The sequence below is a fragment of the Cydia strobilella genome, chromosome 16, assembly GCF_947568885.1.
Source record: "Cydia strobilella chromosome 16, ilCydStro3.1, whole genome shotgun sequence".
NCBI classification, from domain to species: Eukaryota; Metazoa; Arthropoda; class Insecta; order Lepidoptera; family Tortricidae; genus Cydia; species Cydia strobilella.
Window position 1 is genome coordinate 13,755,732 of NC_086056.1, and position 21,140 is coordinate 13,776,871.

General features: G+C 39.2%; 1 protein-coding gene across 1 annotated transcript in view; it reads left to right on the forward strand.

The window, feature by feature from the left end:
• LOC134748615 (protein pellino) overlaps nucleotides 1–21,140 on the forward strand; it is a 104,513-nt gene that overhangs the window by 32,297 nt on the left and 51,076 nt on the right. Inside the window, exon 3 of the mRNA XM_063683410.1 lies at nucleotides 13,932–14,163. Within this exon, the coding sequence (XP_063539480.1) occupies nucleotides 13,932–14,163 (232 nt within the window). The remainder of the gene's footprint in view (nucleotides 1–13,931; nucleotides 14,164–21,140) is intronic.

Genomic DNA, 21,140 nt, shown 5'->3' on the forward strand with positions numbered 1-21,140 from the left:
GCTTATCTATCACTTTAGTAAATCTTTACCGAGGGAGTGACAGCTGTACGGATATATTGGGATATACTGATATATTCGAATTCGTAAAGACAAGAAGAGTGATTCATGAAAAGAGAAAGATATATATCTTTTATATCTACGAGGGGCGGCTGATAAGTCCTAAGCCCAGGGTAGAAAAAAACGATATATAAAAAATAATTTATGTTTATTTTTCAATATAATCTCCCTCTAATTCAATGCATTTTTTACATTTTTTATACAATGCTTTTAGGCCGTTAAAAAAATATTCTTTAGATTGGCCTTCAAAATGCTCCTGTACGGCCTCTTTCATCTCTTCATCACTGCCAAATCGCTTTCCCCGTAAATCTCTTTTTAAATTGCTGAACAGAAAATAATCGCTAGGGGCTAGGTCTGGACTGTAGGGTGGGTGGTCGATTTCATCGAAGCCAATTTCCTTCAGAGCCTGCCTCGCAACCCGGGCGGTGTGAACGGGTGCATTGTCTTGCAAAAACAAAATGCCTTTCCTTAATTTGCCTCTCCTTTTCTCAACTATCGCTTTTCGCATCTGTCTCAACAGATTGGCATAATAAAGTGCATTTATTGTAGCACCTTTGGCCAAATAATCTATTAAGAGAATGCCATCACAGTCCCAAAACACAGTGGCCATTAACTTAGAAGCCGATTTTTGCACTTTAAACTTCTTCGGTGGTCTTTCACCCTTTTCAATCCACTGCATGGATTCAGATTTACACTCCGGATCATACTGCCTGATCCATGTTTCATCAACAGTTATTCTTGAGCAAACTTCATCTATGCCATCTCCGCACAGATCTAAAAATGCCTGGGAAGTTTCAACACGACGTTCTTTATCGAACGCCGTCAGCATTTTTGGTACCCAGCGAGCGCTGACCTTAGTCATGTTCAAATGTTCATGTAAAATCTCTCCAACCCGTTCTTTACTAATGCCTACAGTATCAGCTATTTGCCAAACCTTAACTCTCCGGTCTTCTAATACCAATTTTCTGACTTTTCTTACATTTTCTTCAGTCACCACCGATATTGGCCTCCCTGAACGGGGATCGTCTTCAATCGACTCCCTACCCAGTTTAAATAAGCGACTCCACTTTTTGACCGTAGCATAAGAAGGTCCAGAGGCACCATAAATACTAGCCATTCCTTCAAAAATACATTGCGGTGATTTAGCACTTTTTGTAAGGAACTTAATTACAGCACGGTGCTCAATTTTCGTAATATTTGTTGATAATTCAGACATGGTGAACTTTGTCGTTGAATATCTCAAGAAAAATTCAAACAAATATGACATGATTTTGTTTTTAATAATTCGTTTTTAAATGGCCTTTCTAGTGGCCAGTACCATAAACGCATATACGACCTCGAAATACCATAGGCTTAGAACTTATCAGCCGCCCCTCGTATATCTCCTGAGTTACCCATCTCTATGTGCAGTTGCGCCAACAACGTTGCGTCGAGAGTTGACTAGACGCCGACGCTCGGGAGACGCTAGTGTGGGGTCTCTCTTATTGTAGTCTAGCAGTTTTTTCTTCCTAACATCGCGAGAGCTCTGTTTGCCTTACCCTCTTGTATGACTTTTAATACACAATTTCTGAACTAGTTATATTTATCATCAACTCCGGCGACGCCCCACGCAGTCTTTGTGTTTCCAGCCTAAATGTCAACAAACTTTCGGCTACCCGAGCCCGCTTTCTCGACAAATTAAGGTTAACCAATCGTTTACTGTAACCACTTAAGACTGCACTAAATCTTAACAAGCGATTAAACCGAGCAATCGGTTGACGTGTTTTTATTCGGCGTCCATTGAAACTTCGATTAATGACAGTTTCTTTGATTATGTCGTTCCAGATATAAAGAAACCTTAGAGACGGAGGCGCTTTACGTCCGAAAGCATTGTATTAAATATTTTGTATTAAGGCGTTGCTAATAATGAAATAAGAACCATCCGCTCTAAAATTCTTTACTTATTCAAAATGGCACAAATTACTCCTTAATGGGAATCTAATTCAAAGGCAGGAGAATTTCGGTCATCGGCTCCCTTCCAATATTTGACAGTTGTCACCTGACATAGAGGGCAGCCAGGATTGTAAAATAGGGGTGAGGCTGTCACGAAAATGTCTATTCAATAATGAAACAGAAACACATGGACCACATTTGATGGGGCGATAAGCGTTAAAAAGGGTTTGACGGCTGTCGTCGCAGAGATATGTCAAATAAAGTAAGTACATTTGACAGATTTGTAGAAAGACTCCCAGGCTTACCAGGGTTTCCTTGACATCAATAAAGATATATCAGACGATAATTGGTGCGAGTGAATTTGATAACCCGTCTCCTTCTCAAACCCTTCAAATAGCCACTCCGCCTCCATATATTCGACAAATGATCTTTGTCATTGTAAAGACTCACCTTACAGGACACCTTTATCAAACGCCAAACTTAAGTAAACCTTCATCATCATCATCATCATGTCAGCCGATAGACGTCCACTGCTGGACATAGGCCTCCCCCAAGGCTCGCCACTCCGACCGATCCTGTGCCGCTCGCATCCACCGAATTCCCGCGACCTTCACCAGGTCGTCGCTCCATCTCGTTGACCTTAAGTAAGTAAACCTTAATACAACGATATACGGCCTTAATAATTACAATAATTGTTCGCTACACGTGTCTGTACAACAAGTACATTCTTAATTCAAGTTATTAAAAAACCAATAAGCAAGTTTACGATGTTCCGAGCTTATAATATTAAAATCTTTAACGTTTTATAACCGCGCGTTACGAAAGCGATTCGTCGCATTGTTTCGACGCAGACTGCATGTGTTCGCGTTGGTTGCGCGACTTGCGCGAGCGCAAGTAGTCTGGATTCAATCGAACTGGTGTAACGTGATCTCGGAAGTCTGGTCTACGGTTGACGCCGCACCGGACGCTGCGTGCAGTGTTACTTTCTATAGTTTCTATTGACAATTTGACACAGCGTACGACTTGGACGCCAAAGCCTTACTTGGCTACATCTGAAGGGAAACATAATTAAAACAAGCCTTATGCCACCTAAACTCGGCAAGGCGCTTAGATTATGGTGTCTCTTCAACGACTCCAAATCATGAAAAAGTTTGCAACCCATGTCCGCTTCCACTTCCATTCTAACACTGTTTGAGTCGGAACTAGACACGCCTTGAATTTGAATTTTGAATTTGGACAATGGTTGTTATCCAGCGGAGCGGAGAAGAGACGTGTATTACAACCAATATTATTGGTTGATTCCTCTCATCATATTCATTTATTAGTATTAAGCATACATTGTCAAAAATATTACAGCTACATAAAAGTTTAATACAACGTACCCGCCTCAGTGGCTCATGTTCGGCAGCGGGGCTCCTTTTTCGCAGTGACCAAAATTTATGGCCGTACTCCGTGCTATGCTTGACGTAGTACTGGGCGTGCGTACTTAGTGTAGACGGATTCAATACGTAGCGCAGTTATACTTTCATCATCATCATTTTAGAGTCATGCACTGCTGACTCGCCCACTGCTGAGCATAGGCCTCTCTTGGTGTACACCACTTATCCCGGTCCTCCTGGGCTAGTCTCATCCAGAAATGTCCCGTGATTTTTCGAATGTAATCTACCCAACATAGACCGACGCCGCACCAAGGTGCGAGACCTGGGTGACGTTATTACCAAGTTGAAATGGAATTGGGCGGGACATGTTGCCACTGTTGGCAGGCAGTGATGGCAGGTGGACCAAAATGTTGACGGACTGTTGCCGCTTTCGGATGAAAGAAGCGTCTGGCGCCCATTGGCTCGCTGGGTAGTATACTTTAGTTTCCGATTAGCCCGAGTTCGCTATGCGACTGGAATGACCGCAGACGTCCAACAAGAATACTCCAAGCGATAACACGGAAGCGTCATCAGAAATAGCACGAGTATGTTCACCTTTTGGGCGGCATTGACGCCTGGAGCTGACGTACCCGAAGCGACACTGTCCTATTTAGTTGTCAATGTCGATCACCCTAATTAACATGTAACGTTTCAATTATACCAAGTATATTTAGGTAGACACGTTAAAAGATTTTCATCTTACATTAAATTTAGTTTTTCCTACTAGATTGACTATTTGATTACATAAGAGTAAAGGTTCGGTTACCGTAGACTTCGTCGACTGAAAGTTCATCAACTGACAATTTTTTGGTAGTGGGACAGTTTTGTGTAAAATAATCTATCAATGAATTAGGTTACCATTACGCATTGATTGTAACATCACACAATCTGATAATATCTGGCACATGTACAGTTAATACAATTTGTGTTGCGACCGCCTACACGACGATCCGTAATGTCTGAATTGAATTAATATTATAATATAATATAATATATGTACTCCTTGTATAGTTTTACTCGTAGGAGTTCTAACACAACTTTCCGGCAACAAGAAAGAAATGAGGGCTAATCGCGACAATTCAAATCGCTTTTGTATATCGCATATATACAAAAGCGATAGAGCGGCAGGTAACGCTTTTTCGATTTTTACAGTAGGACCATGAATGCGTGAATCTTGTTGCAATAAGCTTTACGAATTGACAGTGTGGAGTGGACAATGGCGCTTTGTATTATCTTTAGACATGCGGGGGTGTGACTGCTCTTTTAACACATTTTCTGACCGCTTCACGTACAAACATTAAAAATTAAAACGAAAATTGTCGCTAACTCGCCATTATTGGATATAAACAAAAATTTCGGAAAATCTATCTATATTAGGTGTGGTATATATGTATGTAAACCATAAAATAACATTACTGTTTCATGTCACCGAATTTATCAGTCAAAGCACCGACTGACATTTGAATGATTAGGCAACCAAACGTTTCAACTATCTGTTTTAGACATCCGGCCGCCTTAAAAGACAATTGCCTAATGAAATTAAAATAAAAAAATATGTATTTTATTTTGTTAACAGAATGAGCTTTTTTACAAAGTTTCGGATCTTTCTATAACAGAAGATACCGCTCTTCTATGACATTTTATTCGTTTAAGCAAATAATAAATATACTTATTATGATATTTATGATTAAATCTAAAAAAGAACTAAAGTAAATCTAAAAATGTTTCTTGGGTCATAGTATAGTACCGAAGATGCTGGCAGCATTTCCTCACTGGAATGTTATTCTGATAACTACGTTGAGCTGCTGATGCTGTATAATTTACAATATAACAAAGATGAATTAAATTATTGATATTATCTACTCATAAAAGTAGACATGGTAATCAATACATAAATATCTGTGAGAAAGGTTACACTTCCGTGAGACAGTCTAGGCACGCATTTGCCGATACTGAATTCACACAAGCACTATTATGTCACACAGGCGTCACTGCCACTGATTTATCGATGTTCATCTTATCTTACTTCCACTATTACATAGTAAAGAAGTGTATAGATAATTCATGAAAAAAATATATACCTAGCCAGGATTAGTTTTCTTGAGTTTACACGCAAAAAGCAAGAAAGAAATTAAGGCCGCTTCGGGCTTACAAATTGATGACAATTATTCTTATAATAACTCACCAGCGCCCCAGGAAAACGTATAGAAAACAAATGAATTGTGTTACTATTGTGTCCTGTATCTATCATTTTTCTCACATATTTGATAAACAAATTTCGCGGCCGGGTATTTCCAAGACGTACGTGTAAAGCGCTACGCAGCTAGTAACACGTGTATCTAATGCGTCTTTCCTTTATATAAATGCGTCTAATTTTCAGTCTTCAGAGAATAATGTAGTTGTTATCTCAGTTGTGTTATTAATACACGATGTCGTTTTCATTAAGAATCAAACGAAGATCAATGATAGAGAACTTTAAGAGCTAACGATTTGACCCCCCTTATGTTGAACGAAGCGAAAATTAATGGTTTCGGAGAAGTAATGGAAATTTATATTCTCAGAATTATCACATTTCTTAAATATGTTTTTAATGCGCGTTAAACCTATTGTGACAATACGCATAATAACATTTGTGTACTAAATTGAGCGCACAGCAACTTGAGACGACGAGCGATGGTTAAACGTAGAACGTGGGGTTACCAGAACAAAATTAAACAAAATCCAATTACCGAACCGCAATATTATAACGGTACGTTACGCGAAACATTGTAATGATTAATTAACGAATCATCCGTACTCGGAAGGACATTTCCCATGAACTCCACAAATGCAATTTTATCATTCACTGCAATTACGTAACTTAAATCATCAACAGCTGATATTTCACAGAACACCAATTCACCTTCCACTCGAGTGTCGTAACCGCCATTGGCAAGTATGTCGCTTACGACTTTTCGTTTTAAGGAGTTGTACATTGTTTTACGAGAGCAAGAAGTTGGACAATGTTGTGCCGGTCTCATGAGAAGAGCCGCAAGCCTTTGTGTAGTTATATAATGCTGTCACATATAATGATGTCATGAAGTCTTAAGTGTGCCGGTCGTTGTGTTCTATCGATATAGACGTAATCTGGGGACTAGACGTATTAAAATTAGATCAGTCAAATACAAAAGAACACCAGCATCTTCAGCTTTTGCGGCTAACAGTTTAAAAACCCATGTGATGTGAATGATGTATTCCTATTATTAGGGACAACCTAATGCCTCTAATGCTTCTAATGAACCTAGGGCTCGCCGAAGAATTTTCCATTTTTCACGATCTTGAGCGGCCTTCTCCAGCTCTTTCCAGCCGAGACAACACATACCTATTAAAATGTTTTTATAAATACATTTTATTTGATGTGTCATTTTGCTCCACTCAAAAAAAACATTGGCCTTGGAAAAATTACCTTTGTAATGAATAACTTACTCTGGAAAAAATTATGAAGTCATCTTACAACCTAAAAACGACCAAAAGAGTATCATTCAATTTCGTAGATACATCTGGTTTTCGTCGGGGGTTCCTATTCACAATACGATAGGTATTACAACTGGTAAATAACTAGGTAAGTTAACGCGTTCACTAACAACTTGATACTCTAACTCTATTGCAAACGCAATAGTATGTGTAAACTATTCATTTTCAGGTCACGTTCATTAAACAGAAATAGAACCGAACAACGAAAGAGTTAGATTACACCTGCCTCGTAACAAACCACTCGTATATCGCTTCTCTGTTTACCCAAATATTTGGTTGCGTTGCGCAAACAATAAATACAACTCGAGAAGTTTGGATAAATAGATATAGGTGATTACATCTTTATATATATATATATCAATTAATTTTATAAATCTAAGTACATGTAAATATCCATCATTTAAACAACCATTTAAGGTGTTACTGTTAGGCAACTTACAGATTTCTTTTTCTTTCTTATATGATAAACACTCGATTAAAATATGGCTCACAGATAACTCCAGTACACTCTCAAGTGAAATCAAGGTTCCAATATTTGCAGAATCATATAAAACTGAACCGTAGTAATTTTTTTGTCTAATTATCCTACGATATGTGTTTGAAAGGCAATTTCTGTCAGGACCCCAAGATAGAGAGGATAATGTGTTAATTTTGTTAAATCGATTACACTCAGATGTTAATTTATTAATATGTACTTTCCATGTCATTTTTCTGTCGAACGTTAATCCCAGTAATATTAGTAAATCGTAAGAAACGCAGCTTCATATGCTTTGCATCTTGCACCTGAGTCAAATGATTTCGTTAAAGAGACAATTCCTACTTTAAGTAGTTTCTAAATATTCAGACTTCTGTACATAAAACATTCTGTGCCGCTCACACAGCGAGTTAAGAATGGCCAATAAAGCAGATAAATTGGGTGAAAGTAACGTTCCAGAAACGAGTAGGTATTGTGGTGCCCGGTGCGTTAGAAACAATAAAATATTCCGTTTGCGCACAATGCTTCAAGTAGGTCGAGAAATTACCGATGAATGTAGGTTGTATTATTAGTCGAAAACAACGATAACTCAGACTACTGGAGATGTGCAAATAACAGAGACTGCTAATCATACTTACAAAGTTAAGTTCCTCGTTATTGTTGTAGATGGAGCTACTTTACCGTGGCATATGCCTTTATTGAAAAAGGTGCAGTCACCAGTAGGGGCAGTAGGGCTTTATCACTTGTCACGTTCTAACAAGTGGGTAAGTGCGAAAGTGACGCATGACACGGCAGGTGATAAGAACGTGACAATGCTATCCGTGCTGCAATAATATCTTGTACGAGGCGCAAAAAAAAAATTGACACTATCTTGTTTGTAGAGTCATAATAGTGTATTGCGTGCAAAATATTATTGCAGGTGTGACGGTTATAGGTATACGAATAATATGCCTATGTTATAGTTACCTAAATGGGCCCAAGATTCTTGATGTCGCTAAAATCACGCTACTTATAGGTCACTTTCAGAGGAACAAAACTTTGTGTGGAGATTAGGAGTATTTATCATGTACTCGTCTGTGTTACAGCCTAGATCCTAGATAATCAATAGTGATGTACTACCTAATGAGTTGAGGAAGATTTATAGTTGGTACAAATTTAATGTCGTGGGCTATTAGCACGTCTGGTACTAGAATTGTCTGTCAGTGGGTCGATAACCTAAATTGAAGTAAATCACACTTCTGCACTGATAATTGGGTGCAGGTCACAATCAGGGATGTTGCGAATATTCGCATCCGCATCGGTAACCGCGGAACTTCCGCATTATTTTCAACATCCGCATCCGCATAAAATCGATGCGGAGCTTAATGCGGATGTAGAACGGGTAGGTACAGGAACGTCTTAGCGGCGGCGTAGCCAATAGGAATCTCGTTTCGTTTTCGTGATTCGTCGATCGAGCACTTTAGCCTATGCCGGACAGCGACAACAAGTTAAAAGTTTGTTTTATTTGGACTTTAGTATAGTAATGCGATTGTGGGGCACCTATATTCTTGTTTAAGTACTAAAAGTTTCGTTTTTTTTAACAACAATACTAAAGTGTAATATTTGACGTTTTTTATGTGCCTAATATCGACATCCGCATCCGCGGATGTGAGCCTTTAAAAATCCACATCCGTGGATGTCAAACAATCGGCATCCGCAACATTCCTGGTCACAATACTCACAATTTAAGACACAAATTTGTCAAAGTCAATGAACGGCATCACACACTCGTGAGCAACCAAAACGGATCACTTTGCATGGGAATTTTCGTTCAAATTACAGTTACGCATAACAAATAAATACACTTACATTGTCTTACTTGATTTTAATAGTGATTTCATAACACTGCACAATTGACAAGAAATTGCTTATATAGATGATTTTACTTATACATTAGAGCATAGTCAACTTTATGCAGCTTACACGCGACTTAAAAACGAGCTAACTGTACGAGGCCTACGAGCATGAGAAGTGAAAAAGTTTTATTACGGTTCGGCTGTGTTGGATGTGCGATTGGAATAACAGCAGCTTAATAGGATTACTCGGGCGTTCGGCTTCAGCGGCTCGCGTTACATAACCGTGCTAAAGGGCTTCGCGGTTTATTTTACATACATCCTAGTGATAACTAGTACAGTCAACATCGAAAGTAGCGTATCAGACTATGCATCAAAATTATCTACCATTCTCTGGTAGCTTAACAAAAGGAAATCTGTCTACATTGTAGAACAATAAGACTATAATAGAGGCTTTTGGATTCAAACTGTAGAGATTTATCTCTATTTGGAAATTCCATGATGGCAGATACTTTTGACGCGTTATTTCATCCGCTGCTATTGATGCTGACTTTACTATGTAATAGAGGAATTTCCCTATACACACAAACCCTCAAATTTTAAACTGATGCATCCTATGTTTTATCGCGTGTAAGCTGCAAATGCCCAGTACAGTCGAAGGCAAAAATATCGATCCAGACAAATCTACACAGCGTACACATATTTGTGAAACTTTGGGAATGTATATATATTTATGCCCTTGACTGTACATTAACAACAGCGTCTATAAGGCTGCCTTTCCACTAGAGTTTCCGTTTGTTACCGTAGTTCTAGCGTAATGGATGACTCAACGGTCCGGGTCCAAGCCGACACTGCGTTCTCTATAGAAAGCATAACGTGATCACCGATCACCCGTCATAGAAAACGGAAGTGTCGGACGCCTCGGTACGGACCCGAACCGATATAACGGTCATCCTTTAAGCAAAGCAGCGTGGCCGTGGGTAGTCTAAGATCTATAATAACGAGGAACGATTCCCTAAAGCAGGGGTCACCAATTAGTTTCTTCAGGGGTCCGGTTCTTAAAATAAAATGACCATCGCGGTCCGTTTTTACCTTGGGCTTACTAAATAAGGAAAAAAATAAAATATGTTGCCGGTCCGGATGCGGACCACGGTCCGCCATTTGGTGACCCCCCCTGCCTAAAGAATATATTAGAACAACTACTGTCCGCGCGCGAATTCCGTGCACGGCTGAGGAATGTTAGGAATGTCGGGCGTCATGACAGTGGTGTCATTTTGTACGTACGGGCTCGCCCCCCCCCCCCCCCCCACTTCCTCTACCTCCGAATGCACGGAATTGGCGTGCGGACAGTAGGCATTATTAAATATTACCACATATTGCGTGCTTGTCTTGTTTATGATTAATTGATTATACTCGGCTAAAATTAAATTAAACGTCGTTTTCCTAGATAAACACAGCGCCATTAACTCCTCCGTAATTAATTTGAACTTGATACTTGATCGGCATGTTTTGACCTTGGTATTTCTATAGTTGTACGACTTTCAACTGCCTACTGCAAGCACGCTCTTTTTTAGGGTTCCGTACCCAAAGGGTTAAAACGGGACCCTATTACTAAGACTCCGCTGTCCGTCCGTCTGTCTGCCTGTCTGTTCGTCTGTCACCAGGCTGTATCTCATGAACCGCGATAGCTAGACAGTTGAAATTTTCACAGATGATGTATTTCTGTTGCCGCTATAACAACAAATACTAAAACAGAATAAAATAAATATTTAAGTGGGACTCCCATACAGCGTTTTGGGTAATGGTACGGAACCCTTCGTGCGCGAGTCCTACTCGCGCTTGGCCGGTTTTTATCGCCGTCTAAATATGTGTACCGGGTGGTATACCGAATTTATAGTTTGAATACTCGGCAATAGGAATCCATTTTCGGGTACGAACACAAAAAAAAACATCATAAACATGATTGGAGGCTTTAGAGCTAATCGAGCTATGGCATAAAACAATATTCAATATACAGTTACATACAAGTACCCAAGTATGTTCAGTAAAACCAATTTAGGGGAGACCGAGGTGAGTTGTGACAGAGTAGGAGAGTTGTGACATTGTCGATTTTTTTCTACATAATATAATAATATTTAGCAAAATTTTCATCATGCTGAAGCGATAAAGAACTTTTTATTGAATTGTCACCCTTTATCAGGGCTTAAGTTGATCTAGTTATGTAAGTATTTTAATCTAGAACGCGTGTTAAACATAGAAGAATTTTCTCGAAAATAGAAATTTATGAATCGACTATGCAAAAGTCAAGAGCGATCGGAAGGCATATAACAAAATTTCGCGGTAGACCCTCAGTTGGCAGAGCTATGTGCGGTGACCCAGAGCGGCGAGTTTGGATCGCTTTCGGGACGATGAATTGTGATATTTTCAATCAAAAGGTACCACATTGTCACTTACCATAAGGATGAAAATTGCTTGTATCTTTATACGAAAAACCCGGAGCGTGCTTATGGCAAGCGACAATCGGTACCTTTTGCTTGAAAACGACACAATTTTTTGTCTTGGATTGAATATATTACTAAGACACGGTGTGACTTGATACAATATTCACTAAAACACTCGTAACAAGTGAGTAAGGTGACACCGGGAAATCCGCTCCAACTTGTCAAGTACGCCGTCCGGGGCTACTCTACAAACTTGGTCTAAGCTTCCAACAGATCACTTCTTATAGATGGAGCATATATAATAGAGTCCGAGCATGGTAGTTCAGAAGAGCTGAGAGAGTATAGAGTGTACCGCGTCTGAAAGGAAGTGTGAAATCATGCGGAACTTTTCTATAATTAATCGGAGCTCATTTATAACAGAGTAGAGAATAGATGTAAGATGGAATTTGCTCTGGTTATTTCAATTATTCCGTACCAATTTAACATGTGAGTGCGACCGCTCGTTTTAGTTGTGACTGAAATTTAAAAATATAAATCAAAATCAAGTTTCAAGAATAAACTTCGGCTGTTAGTTATCTAAGAGGTAAGGCGTAGCAAAAAATATTGTGGGATTTAACTGAGTGATGCGGTTTGCGATAAAGTACCTACTGTACTGTACAAACCTAAGATATGGCGACCGCATATCTTCGATATATTTATAATTTGTAGTATGGTACGAAGTCTATGCTTTCGAAACTTGTGGCAAATGTTTCCTGAGTATTTTCCGGAACCGCTCAACGGCTAAATTGGAGGAAAGTAATAAAGTTAATAATTTCGGCGTGGCAAAGCAATTTCACGCTTTTGTCATTGTGGTCTAAACCGGAAAAGCTTTTCAACTATTTTCTCATGAATTAAACATGAATTTTATTCTTATCGGCCCACGAAATATATAATCGATTATCGTCGTTTTCGTTTTCAGCGAGTCGATTTTATTGCGCAGTATTTTCGATCTCATTTCGTTCTATTGGGGTTATTGTACCAAAATAATCTATTTCTGATGATAGGATTTAAAAATAAAAGGTAATATGTTAAAAGCCAAGTGGTACACATTTTTTATGTGATGCTTATACCATACAACAAAAATATGTCATGGTATTTTTCAGCAAATTCACTAGACATAGGTGGGTTTTCCAGACGCAGAAAAATGGTATATTCTTCCGAAAGTTAAGGACACTGGAGGCTAATTTCTAGTTGACGTTGTTTTAGGCTTTACCAATGTTTTGGGCATTTGTCTCATCAATAAAATTTATTTTCGTGAACAGGAAATACTTACGTTAAGAACTTAAATCTGTATAATATGACCCAGGTACAAAAACTTACACGGATGACACGGATCATATGTGGTATTTCCTATAAAAAGGGACCTTATTGTCAATGGCGCTTACGCCATTATAAACGATGCTCCGATATAAATACAATGCCGCGCGACGCTGCGCAAGCGCCATCGACAATAAGGTCCCTTTTCATAGAAAATGCCTCATATAATATGCAACTACACCGCGTGAGTCACACGGAGAACAAAAACGGCAGTGACAGACAGCTGACGCCGCAATCCCATCGGTGCTTGACGTGTTCCGTATTGCCAATTTTGGTGTCGAACTTTGGAAATACAGCAGAACGTGTTGTTGTCATATTAAGCCTTTCGGGCTAGCACAATTTACCATGGCTTCTTTTGTAATATAATATGTGGCATCCTAAAGATTGTGTACCCGTTATTATTATTTTTATTTATTCTTATAACAATACAACGATTGTGTTCGATTGCGTTAGTTTACAATCTAACGTAGGTTAGGTTAGTTTGCAATCTTCCTACCATGAGCTTATAACTTAACTAGCGAAATTGTAAACTGACGAGTGTTTACAATTTTACGGTGGCATATGCATACTTTTGTCTTGTAATTTGGCTAGGTTGATCAATAATCACGTGATTACACTAGAGCAAGGTAGGTACGGTGGACCAAGATCTAACCTCCTATTCTCGTCCTAGTGTCCAATTTGTTTTGAGTTAGGTAATATCAGCAAAAGGGAAGCGCCATTCCTTTTTTTACTGAATGACTTATAGATAGGTACAGTTGACGTCAAAGATATGTCTACACTTTTCACCTTGTTATAAAGGATTAAGGTGCAACAGTGTAAACATATCTTTAACGTCGACTGTACATTAGATGAGAGTTAATAAACTCAGGAATTTGACAATAGATTGTAACTTTGCAATTATTTTCAGATACAACGGTTACCTACCCGCTGGCGAGCGCGGCCGCCGCCGAAGCAAATTCGTGCTCTACCGGCGGCCTCAGGCCAACGGCGTGCGGCGCTCCAAGCACTACGTAGTCAAGACCCCGCACAGCAGCAAGGCCATCCTCGACGCCAGCCAGCACTCCATCTCCTACACGCTGAGCCGCAGCCAGGCGGTCATCGTCGAGTACACGGAGGATCCCGACACTGATATGTTCCAGGTGAGTCTTTAGATTTTAGGGACACTGAAATATTCGAAAGAGTCCTTCGAATACCTGGGCCACCATTGAACCATGTCAAATTAGCAGATAATGTCACATATGCGGACAAGGTTGTCGCTCACGTATCGGCCTTACAAGTTACACCTAGGTGTCGTACAGGTAGTACTGTCTAAGTTATTATCATCATCAATACTTTTGAAGGAAAATGCTTATAATGATGAAACGATTTTATAGGATTACATCTCTTAGACATTGTCGGTAAAGAAAGGACATGTATGAGTCTGAAACATTATAAAATTGAATAGTTAGCAGGACCATCCATATTTTTTCTTCTCATACAGATATTTAGATTTAAATGACTACGTGTGTAAATGTAAGCGGAATTGTCGACGTAATTTAAACGTGCGTTAAATTACAGAGGTGAACGTAAATTGTAGCTAATGGCTGTTCCACGACGCACCTTGACCGGTCTCTTATAATCCGCCACACACGGTTTTCCCTACACGTACCTACTCGTACACCTTAATGCTGCAATACATTATTCACTGTTAGTTCTTTGAAAAGGCACACATAAACTGAATCTACCCAAGCTCCGGGTTAATGTGTCGGAAAAATAAACAGACATTACGTTTATTACCTAATTTTGTTAGACGTTAAATTGTTACACCATGAATGAATCCCCTGTCCCGTTTCGAAACTATGTCAGCACCGAAAACACGTAAACTCAGCGGGTGTTTATTCCCCTCAAAATGGGCTCGCTTATCTGCCAACAGACGTTGTCTGTTCTGTTTGCCTCCAAACAAAGTGCTACAGCGCAAACAACGGTTGCTATGGTTCGTAGTTTTCAAACAGTCCCCTTTCGGCTTATCCTTTGTCTATTGTTAAATGAAACCGCACGTGCTACTTACTAGCATAAAAAAATTGTATGGCCGTTTTAACCGGTTATTCAATTACCACTCTATGGAGATTGCAATAAGGTTTAAAATGAACTAATGGGAAAACATATTCCTTAGCTGTGTGGTCTTTGCGGTTACTGAGTGCCGGCAAGTCGAACGCTAACGAACCAGTCTAAAATGTGTCATCGATATGCGTAACAAAGGCGCGTTATCGGAGAGCGCACTTACACTGGTTTTTTTTTAGCGTTGGACTAGCCCGCGCTCGCCACGATGCACGAACCAGGTAAGAGACAGGGTCGGATTGCGATTAAAACATTTTGATGGATTCATGACAAGTATGTATTTACATATTTAAAACAAACAATAATAACATTTTTTTACTAATCAGTTAAATAATAACATTAGATAATAATCCGTTTTACAAATAATCAACTATTAAAATATTCCTCTCTAATGTTACAGACTAAAAACTAAAACTATATTTAACAAAATGAATACATATATGCCCTTTTTAAACAATATCGGCTTTTTTACAATATATAGGTATTACAGACAAATTTTTAATAAACTAAAATAACGTTTTTTATACAATGTAAATAATAAACAACCAGCCAAACAGTAATGAGTTATACATACATACAATATAAATTACTAACTTGTCATGAATCCATCAAAATGTTTTAATCGCAATCCGACCCTGTCTCTTACCTGGTTCGTGCATCGTGGCGAGCGCGGGCTAGTCCAACGCTAAAAAAACCAGTGTAAGTGCGCTCTCCGATAACGAGCCTTTGTTACGCATATCGATGACACATTTTAGACTGGTTCTTTAGCGTTCGACTTGCCGGCACTCAGTAACCGCAAAGACCACACAGCTAAGGAATATGTTTTCCCATTAGTTCATTTTAAACCTTATTGCAATCTCCATAGAGTGGTAATTGAATAACCGGTTAAAACGGCCATACCATTTTTTTATGCTAGTAAGTAGCACGTGCGGTTTCATTTAACAATAGACAAAGGATAAGCCGAAAGGGGACTGTTTGAAAACTACGAACTATAAATGAGGGATGCCTCTCTCCATTTAGGTACAACCTCTGGAATCAATAGTTCAATATATCTGAGAATCTCCGGAATGTCCCCAGCTGACCGCTAGCGCTATTTAACGTTTCAAAAGCGCCAAGTATTTGTTACGAAATGTTTTGATTGGAGATGATTTTTTTCTCTCTCAAAAACTTTGGTTTCGTGCCAGGAACATAACGCGATCACGTGTCGTGAGTCGTCTAATGGAAATAACTGACAGGTCTGTGGCGAAATTGCGTGGTGCGAACTAGGCTGCCGGGACTACTATTAGGGCTCAAATTTTTATAGGTATTTTCTATTTTTACCTCGAATATTTAACGTCAAAAGGCTAAACAGTTGTTTCTTATCGCGTTCTAATTCAACCAGTAAACTTCAATTTTCAAGGTCTAAGATTAAACAATCATGAAAAGTAACTATAACAAGTCTGTGGCGAAATGGCGGTACTAACCCAATTATGCCACAGATTTTGTTATTTTCTATTTTTACCTCGAAGTAATTTACTTTAATTCGCTCTCTAACGGTTTCTTCAACTTTTCAGTCAGGTTCTATTAGCAGTAAACTTCAAATGGTTTCAGTTCTCAAGATCGTTGTAAATGCTTAGAGTTAAATATGTCTATTTTGACTTCAAACTTTCTGTTCTCTTTTCCTGACATGTTTAAAACAAGCAGGCTTTAAGTAAACCTCAAAAATAAGTGATATTTTTTCCGATCACGTCTTAAACTAGCAGACTCCTCAAGTGGCTCAAGGTTCAAGATCGCTGTAAAAGTTTCCCAGTGCAGCATCGTATACAACGAGTGTTTACCCGGCGTCCCGGCGCCGCCCGTATCTAATCGGCTGGGTGACTGCCCCCCGGCGAGAACAATGCGTTGGTCCCTTCCCTGCGACACAGCCAAATGACTTATCACATCTGCTAACTTATCTGATAAAGGATGCCTGAAAGCCAATGAACGGAACACATGCCACGCAGAATTTAAAATCGTCTATCGTTTGTTTGCCTGCTTTTAACATTACCATTACCACGTGGTGTAAAGAAACAGTAACAAGCTACTGCAAAACAACAAGGCAAGGCAATGACTCTTATCGCATCTGTTTATCTGATAAAGGACGCTCTGAAGCCATTGAACTCATTCCGGGTACTCATTCAAGGTAATTTTCTATGCAGAATTTAACAAAGTTCGTCCAGCGTTTGTTTTATTCTCTGCTTGTTTGTACTCATTGCGGGGTATACAAATACAATAACAAAGATGCGATTAGAGACGCCCTTATCTGATAAAGGTTAACCCGAAAGCAAATGAACGAGACAGATATGATTGGTATGCTGTATGCTAATTGATACGTCACTCTTACGCGGAATTTTACAGGGATTGTATAACGTTAGTTTTCTTGTTTACTTTTATCTTGACCGCGTGGGGTATAGAAATAGAACAACAAAGACAAGCTGCATAATTAGAAAACGGTATCTCACTTCCGTTAAAAGTCAGCCGTCTTCGCAATTTGTATTGATGGCATAACCTTTACCAATTTTCTCTAACTTGCTGGAAAGTATAGACAAACTGGGGTCTGGGGATATATGCGCCGGTATTATTAGCTTTTTGCTCAATTACTGGCAATTCCTATGGGGAGGCGAGTTCGTTGCCGCCAGCCGACGCGCGCTCTACTCCACATCCTGTTTCGGACGCCATTTCATTGTTTTCACTTACGCACACATGCCAACTCTTATCATATTCACCTAAACAAACATTTAATTTTAAAAACAACGGAAGCAACGACACAAGAAGCACCTTATTAGCATTTTCGGCGACAGTCTTGTGATGAATTTTAATGTCTCTCGTAGCCACAAAGCACGATCTTTGTTTCTCATTCATAATCATTTCCGCTATAAACTATGCATTGAATGGCATGCTGATATACATTGTATATTAAACAACAACAAAAACAAGTAGAACTCGTAAACAAAAAATAAATTGCTCGCAGCCTTTGCGTCTTTGCAAGGCCTTGTTATCGGACGTTTTGCCACGATTTATACATTATCGGGCAGGCGATAAACTGCTGACCGATTCGGACGAAGTGTTTCCTACAAATAAGCAAATAACAAATGACCCACTTTTAGGCCAGGAAATGAATGCCCAAAAAAAGTTATAGAGGGAACTTTCACATCCTTAAAAGATGATTTTGGTTATAAAAACTATCCTATGTACTGTCCCGGGACTCAAACCATCTCTATACCGAATTTCAACGAAATCGGTTGAGAGCCCTAAATAAACCTTCTAGAGCAGATATCTCAAAAACTATACAAGATATCAAAAAACTTGACCTAATAAAACATGTAACAAATTAAATCACTTTTCATTTTGTATAAGTGGCCATGTCGCTAAGATGCATAGTTTCGGAGATATAATCGAAAAACCGAAAAATTTAACCTTTCCTCTCCCCCCCAGCACCAGGGTTACGGTCGGGGACTTTTGATATGTTCACCTCCTAACTATTCCAAACAATACTACGAAGTCAAAAATTGTGTTCCTAGCATTTCCCTCTATACCTTCTTATTGCTTGGCCTATTTCGGTATTTCTCACGCCAAAGAGGGGTTGCCCTCTTGTTGTGCGTGTATACGAATCGGTTAAAATCACTCCGTAGAAAAGAGTCCTTGAAAGTTCGTATGGTACCAGGAAATTAAAACGACAGACAGTTCGGTGGCAAAAAATATTCAAAGGGCCGACCTTAAATGAATTTAAGCAAAAGGTTTTATTAATAATGAAATCTTTTTTGTGACACAATTTTACCAGCCCAGTTTTCGGAGCTCCGCCAGCTCCCTACTTAAAATTCTGCACCAGCCATCGCAGTCTAGTCCATGTTTGGTTATAGGATTGATGTTGTAATTGGGTCTATTGTCAAGTTATAAATGGCCATTCTGTGTCCTCATAGGGGAATGTTCCGTTGAACGAATGTCAGTCACCTTTTATTGATCGCAAGGATTCTAAACTCGAAAGTCTCAAGAGGCGGCTCACCAATTTTCATAAATCAAAGCGCCTGCCAGTTTAAAAACTCATCAAGGTTACTTTGAAGTCACTTTCAAAGCGAAACTAATTGAAATCTAAAAACAAACTTGTCATCAATGGAGATGTCATTAAATATTGAGGTGACCTCGGTTACTGACCTAGGATCTGGTTTATATGCAAATACGTTTTATAAGGTGGAGCTTGAATGGTGCACTGATGAATGGATCCACGTGAAGAGCTTGACCTACTGACCTCACTGCTTACATATTGATTCAATCAGGGATGGGGTTTCAGGGGGTGATGGGTTCGATGACTTTTAAATGTCACATACAGAGTCTTCTGTAAAGCGTTGATGAGATCAAATTTCTAAGTATAAGGCTCTAGTCAGTCATATTATTTATTTTTTCCTTGACTGATGTAAAACACCAACAAAAAAGTAGTCAGAAAGACAACGCCTTTAAATATTTTGATGTTCATCACATCACTTGATTGGTGCCTAATATTGCATTACTCATCGACAAATTTTTTAATAAAAATATCAACGATCGTTTACCGAACGTCCCGAACGATCGCCTATTCAAATACAGTTATATGCCTCCGTTGCCGCATTCATCGAGGACTGTTTGGTTCAATGCGTCCCAACTTACCTCCGGAACCTCTTATCTCATCATTGCAATCTTTACAAATGCCATCCATATTCCTATACAACAAGGTTGTTTTTGCAGTTTACTTATTAAGTGCACAATGAGCTATTCGATTTGAACTAGTGCACAAAAAGCGGTGGATGCGACACGTTCGCTGGCCGTCGAGTCCACAAATTGCACTGTATAGTCTAGTCTACGTATGTGGTGGCGATAATTGAGTTACTGTTTGCAACAAAGGCACATGAATACTAAAAGCAAACCGTGGGTCTGTCCTGTTCCTGTACTAGTGTTTTTTTCTGCAAAACAGGTCGGTGATTACTTTTAAAGCATTTTTAGTCTATTTGTCCCAGAAATAGTATTTTACTAGGTATGTAAAATACTGTTTCTGGGACAGCAAAGTAAGAAATGTCAGGCTTTCTTATTTACCGGCCGAGGTATGTTTAGGTAGTACATAGTTTGCATAGTCAGTTTAAGGGGGGCCCCTAAAAGAATTACCACTGCCTGCAATCCTAAATACGAGCGAGATGTCTAAATGACACCCCTGTCTTTCCTTTCTTTAGCAGTTTCTTTTCCTGCTAGAAGTGCCTTTTTATCACACTATAACTGTCTGAAAACCGGATATCCATTGTGGAGCAGCTGAGATACGTAAATTCAAATTCGGTTTGGATTTAAATGGAAATCGATCCTTCTACGGTGCGCTTAAAAGGTACAATCGACCCATTGGATCGCATTCGTGCGTATTGAGCGCCGTTGTGTGCTTCCGTCTTTATTCGTTTTCTTAATTGAGCGAAAATATGCGACCTATGTATTTATAAAAAATCTTATATAACTCCACCTTTAGGGGCAGACTTTTGAGATGAGTTTGGCCAGTACTTATAGAGCAAGAATGTAGAATTGTAGAGTTCATGTGAGGCGTGAGGAATGCTTATAACCTAAGTGCGTATTGGACACCTATATAGCACAAGTGACATAGACAGGACAGGCGTCTTTGAGAAAATAACGTCACGTTGCTTCGTTCGTCACTCAGCGTCACGTCAAGTATATTTTGTCAAAAGTCGCTCAAGTTTATACATCAAGCACTTAACATATGGAGATTATGGAGTGGCGTCAGTCAAGCCAAGGCCCGTTTTTATTTTGTTGTCGATTTTTTTTCCGTCCGGTCGATAGATACGAGTTATTCTGTAGGTACATAATAGCTATCTTCAGCGTATGTCCTAAAAAAAAATCCACTGAGTTACGGAAACGTTTGGTATTTTCGTAACTCAATTACATAGGTACCTACATTTTTTTTCTCCAAATTGGGATTTCGTATTCATTTCACCCAAATATTAACCAAACTAACGAAAATACGACTCAACAACAA